The sequence below is a fragment of the Myotis davidii genome, unplaced genomic scaffold (assembly GCF_000327345.1).
Source record: "Myotis davidii unplaced genomic scaffold, ASM32734v1 scaffold1059, whole genome shotgun sequence".
NCBI lineage: Eukaryota > Metazoa > Chordata > Mammalia > Chiroptera > Vespertilionidae > Myotis > Myotis davidii.
This window is the reverse complement of record NW_006290038.1, coordinates 28,155-33,067: the sequence shown is the minus strand read 5'-3', so window position 1 is coordinate 33,067 and position 4,913 is coordinate 28,155. Positions and strand designations below refer to the sequence as shown.

The 4,913-nt window shown below is 53.0% G+C and overlaps 1 protein-coding gene across 1 annotated transcript in view; it reads left to right on the top strand.

The window, feature by feature from the left end:
- Positions 1-1,567: 1,567 nt before the first annotated feature.
- The window catches only part of MPZ (myelin protein zero), a 4,709-nt gene continuing 1,363 nt past the window's right edge, over positions 1,568-4,913 (top strand). Inside the window, exons 1-3 of the mRNA XM_015563553.1 lie at positions 1,568-1,780; positions 4,192-4,358; positions 4,582-4,908. Of these exons, the coding sequence (XP_015419039.1) occupies positions 1,576-1,780; positions 4,192-4,358; positions 4,582-4,908 (699 nt within the window). The 5' untranslated portion in view covers positions 1,568-1,575. The remainder of the gene's footprint in view (positions 1,781-4,191; positions 4,359-4,581; positions 4,909-4,913) is intronic.

The window sequence follows — 4,913 nt, the reverse complement described above, 5'->3', positions numbered from 1 at the left end:
GAGGCAGCTGATCGATGTTTCTAACTCTCTATCCCTCTCCCTTCCTCTCTGTAAAAAATCAATAAAATATATATTTAAAAATTTTTTTCTAAAAATCAATAGAATATATTTTTAAAAAATAAGCAGGAGAAGAAGCAGAGTCTACCCAGGGCTTGGGGTGCGAGAAAGGCAGGGGAAGAGAAAGGGAAAACATTTCCGGTGGGAGTGTGAGAGGTTCCATGGAAAGCAAAATCCTTTCAGAGGGTTCCAGGAGGGGGGGAGAGGAGGCAGCAATCAGGAGAGCTCTGACCCGAATGAATTTCCTGGCCAGGTTTGTCTTAAAACTCAGCTCTGAGCATATAGACACTCCCATTATTAACTTTAAACACTACCCCAACTCTTCAGGAAATTCTTAGAGTGTAAATTAAATCCACCCTCGTTAGTCTGTATGTTAAGGCCCATCAAAACCACCTTCAACTTTCCTACAGACTCGTTTCCTGTGATGCCTCTTCAGGTTTCCCCAAGTCAAAGTGGATGGCCCCAGATCTGCCTTGAATATGCCCAATACTTCACAGACCTTCTCAACGCACACACACACACACACACACACACGCACGCACGCACGTTGCGTTTGTCTCTGCTTTCGCTGTTCTACCTGCCTAGATACTCTCCCTACCTGGGTACATTTCTCTTTTTCAAAATGGCACGGATCCTTCATGGTTGGTCCACAGCTAATATTGCCTCCCAGACATGACTCCCACGTCCTCTGAACTTCATTCGTTAAGTAACCCTTCTTTTCTTTAATCTCCATCACCTAACAGTCCCATGCCCGTGCAGCTGAGCGTGCCTCCTGGGTGCCCTACACATTGCTCCACACTCTCCCGTGGCAGCTGTCGCAGTCCGTGTGGTCAGTTGTCGATGGGCTTGTCCTCTGACCTTCCTCTCTCTGCCCTCCCAACTAGATCCTGAACTCCTTGAAGGGGGACTTCAGTTTTATTCTTCTCTCTGTTGCCTGCACACCCGCATTTTACATTAGGTAGCACAGTATGGTTTTGCTGACTTGTTCTAAATTGAAATAGGCTACGACTGCAGCATACGGCATTGAAGGACTTCCCGACAAGGAGATTCCTCCCTGGGAGAAAAGCTTCCATCTGGGAAGAATCACCCAGGACGAAGGGAGTTGGGTCAAATAAGGCTCCCAAAGGACCTGGTCATCTCAAGAAGCCTGTCCTGCCACCTGACTGTCGAGATGACAGTGACCGTTGCTTCCCAGGTTCTCTTGGGAAACCTGCCTGTAGCTCCCAGGGCCCTAGGGGGTCATCTCAGGCAAGGCATCTGGGGAGGAATCCCCTTCTCGTGGCCTTAGGATTCAGGTCCCCCTGCCCATCCATCCCTCAGAGAAGTGTGTTTGTGTCTCTTTTTCTGTCCCTCTCCCTCACCACCACCCTCGACATTCCAGCCTAGGGCAGGGGGAGGCCAGCAGACACAAAGCCCTCTGTGTATGGGGTGGTATGTGTACCCCACCCTCCACCCAGAGGACACAATGCTCCTTCTGCTCCCTGCAGTCAGCCCCCTACCACCACCTCTCAACTGCACATGCCAGGCTGCAATTGGTTACTGGCTCAGGACAGCCCCCTCATACTGGGGCCCTGGGGGATTTTAAGCAGGTTCCAGGAACCCCCCGCTCAGTTCCTGGTCCCCCACTCTCCCAACCCTGCAGACCCTGCCCCAGCTATGGCTCCTGGGGCTCCCTCGTCCAGCCCCAGTTCTATCCTGGCCGCACTGCTCTTCTCCTCATTGGGTAAGTGGCTCTGGACTTGGGGTTTGGGGCTGTACCCAGCTTCCCCTGGGTATTTCCTTCCTGATCTCCCAGTCAAGGGTCAGCAGTATGGCAACCAGAGATTCAGCAGTGAGGACAATTGGGCCAGGGAAGAAGACTTAACACTTTCTAGTTATCTTCTTCTTTTTTTTTCCTGTAGAAAAACTTGATTTTCTGCCCTGGGACTCAGGTTCTCTCTGCAAAATTTCCACTGCCTTCCCTGTACTGCCCACTGCAATTAAAGAAAGAGTGAGAAGGATCAGGAAGGGGATATTCTATTCAGAGAAAAAATATATAGTTTGGAGGGAGGCATAAAGGTATTCTGTGAAGGGAGAAGGTAAAAGAGAATGTAGAGAGCTTCCCTGAGGTGGACCACACTCGACCCAGGTTGGGAATCGGTAACATGGCTCAGAGCCATGCTGAGGGCCTGGGGGGAAGCAATGTTAGAGCAAGATGAGGACCAGGGTCAGACACCTGAGTCTGGTTCCTACTCATGGTCTCGTACAGAGGCACCAACCCTTCGTTTCCATGAAGGGAAATCCAGGGGTTGTGATCTAAGGAAAGGTTCCACGTTTGTGGTCCCAGCTCCTTGGGTCCTTTGCCTCTGGGTGCCTCAGTTTCTCTCTGTGGAACAGTTGTCTATTATGTGGGCGAAAGGAGTGGGAGGAAGGGTTTATGAGATTCTAGGATTTTGTTCATCGAAAGCTGTCTTCCTTCATAAGTTGATCTTGCCCCATGGTAGATGTTGGGTGAGCAAGAGAAAGTCAAAGCAGGGTGATTGAACGGGTCCTTCTTCTCTGAACTGTTCTGGAGCAGCAGGCAAATGGGTGGGGCTGCTCAGGATGGCCAACGTTCTCTGCCCTCAACTTCTTGGTCCTCAACCCAAACCCAGACTCTTCTGGGCTGTACTGGACTATTCGGGGCCCCTGAGGAAATGCTGGGGAAAGGCGTGGAGAGGGGGAGTGCTCTGTCCCAGCACCAGCCCCACTCCCTGAGCAGAGCTGAAGGGCAGTGGGGGACATTAGAGCAGGAAGAAGAGGAGGTGCACCCAATGAATAACTTTCCTTGTTGCTCTTGGGAATCCCAAGAAGGCTCTCAGGCGGGGGTCCTAGGTGGCGGGTCAATGTCTTACATGCTGAGGTGGGAGATTCGGGACCATGTGGGGGCGGCATGAGCCCCCGGCATTGCTCAGACAGTGGATCTCTGTTTGGCTGCTTGCTCCTCATCTCCTAGAACAAAAGAGTCTACAATTGCCCCCACTCGGCCAGCCCACGCACGCAATTCCCTGGAATGGCCTTTCTTGTGTGGGCGAGTCTTGGGCGTGGCACTGACCCGGAACGGCCTAGAGAAGGGTGAGCAGGTGGAACCACAGAGCGCTCACACGCAGTCATCTGAGCTCTGGACTTGGGGTTTGGGGCTGTACCCAGCTTCCCCTGGGTATTTCCTTCCTGATCTCCCAGTCAAGGGTCAGCAGTATGGCAACCAGAGATTCAGCAGTGAGGACAATTGGGCCAGGGAAGAAGACTTAACACTTTCTAGTTATCTTCTTCTTTTTTTTTTCCTGTAGAAAAACTTGATTTTGCTCTACTGAGAAATACTGTGCAGCTTTTAAAAAGAAGATTGTCTCTATGAATCATCATGGAAACCCCTACATATATTATTTTATATACATATATTCTTAAGCATAAGTACCTGCATATCTTGAGTTTATTAAGTTTATATTGAATTTGATTCACAGAAAAAGGCTACACATTAAACTGATAACAGCCTGGCTGGTGTTGCTCAGTGGTTGAGTGTCCCTGGTTCAATTCCCAGCAGGGCACGAGCCTGGGTTGCAGGCTTAACCCCCAGTAGAGGCATGCAGGAGGCAGCCAACCAATGATTCTCTCTCATCATTGACAGTTCTCTGTCTCCTTCTCCCTTCCTCTCTGAAATCAATAAAAATGTATTTTAAAAAAATGATAACAGGCAGGGAAGGAATTGGTTGAGGGGGCCTCAAGAGAGACTTTAGCTTTATCTCTATTGCTTGAATAGTTTATAAGAAGAATGTAATATGTGTTACCTGTATAATTTGTAATAAATTTAAAAAATTGTAAAGCCTGTATCATAGGGATGGCTTACGGGAGCCTAAGGGAAAGGGAGACTTGCAGACAAACGCAAGCCCCTGGCTGTCCCCCCCGGGAACAGTCACTGCCCATTTCCTTCCTCAGGCGGCTGACAAGCTGGAACCAACACAGCATTTCAATCTGCTATTCAGTGAGTGGGAGACTCGGACCTCAGAATGTATCATGTCTGCCCCAGTCTCTTCTCCGCCCACTTGGCCTGAGCAGGACCTGCCCTCACCTGCTCGGTGTCCGTGTGGGGCCCCAGCACCCGCTCCCCTCTGTTTGCAGTGCTGTCCCTGGCCCAGGCCATTGTCGTGTACACGGACAGGGAGGTCCATGGCGCTGTCGGCTCCCGAGTGACCCTGCACTGCTCCTTCTGGTCCAGCGAGTGGGTCTCGGATGACATCTCCTTCACCTGGCGCTACCAGCCCGAGGGGGGCCGCGATGCCATCTCAGTGAGTGCCTGGGGGACCCTGGGGCTGCACCGGAGAGGGCGCTTCCGAGGCCACAGGCAGGAGAACTCGAGCGGGGGGGGGGGGTCCGTTAGGAGCCACGCCCCCCCCGTGGCCGGGGCAGGCCCACCGTGGCCGCCGGAGGCCTGTCTGCACGGTCCCCTCCCGCCCGCCCCAGCCGAGGCCCCGCGCCTGTGGCTGGGACCGCCCCGCCCTGGCTCCGCAGATCTTCCACTTCGCCAAGGGGCAGCCCTACATCGACGAGGTGGGCACCTTCAAGGAGCGCATCCAGTGGGTAGGGGACCCGCGCTGGAAGGACGGCTCCATCGTCATCCACAACCTGGACTACAGCGACAACGGCACGTTCACCTGTGACGTCAAGAACCCCCCGGACATCGTGGGCAAGACCTCGAAGGTCACACTCTACGTCTTCGAAAAAGGTGCGCGAGGAGACGGAGGACGGGTCTGGGGCCCTGGGAGGCGGGCGGAGGCAGCTGGGGTCACCCCGCCCGCAGGGGAGGGGGCAGGTCCGGCTGGGCTCTCACTGTCCCTCCCTCC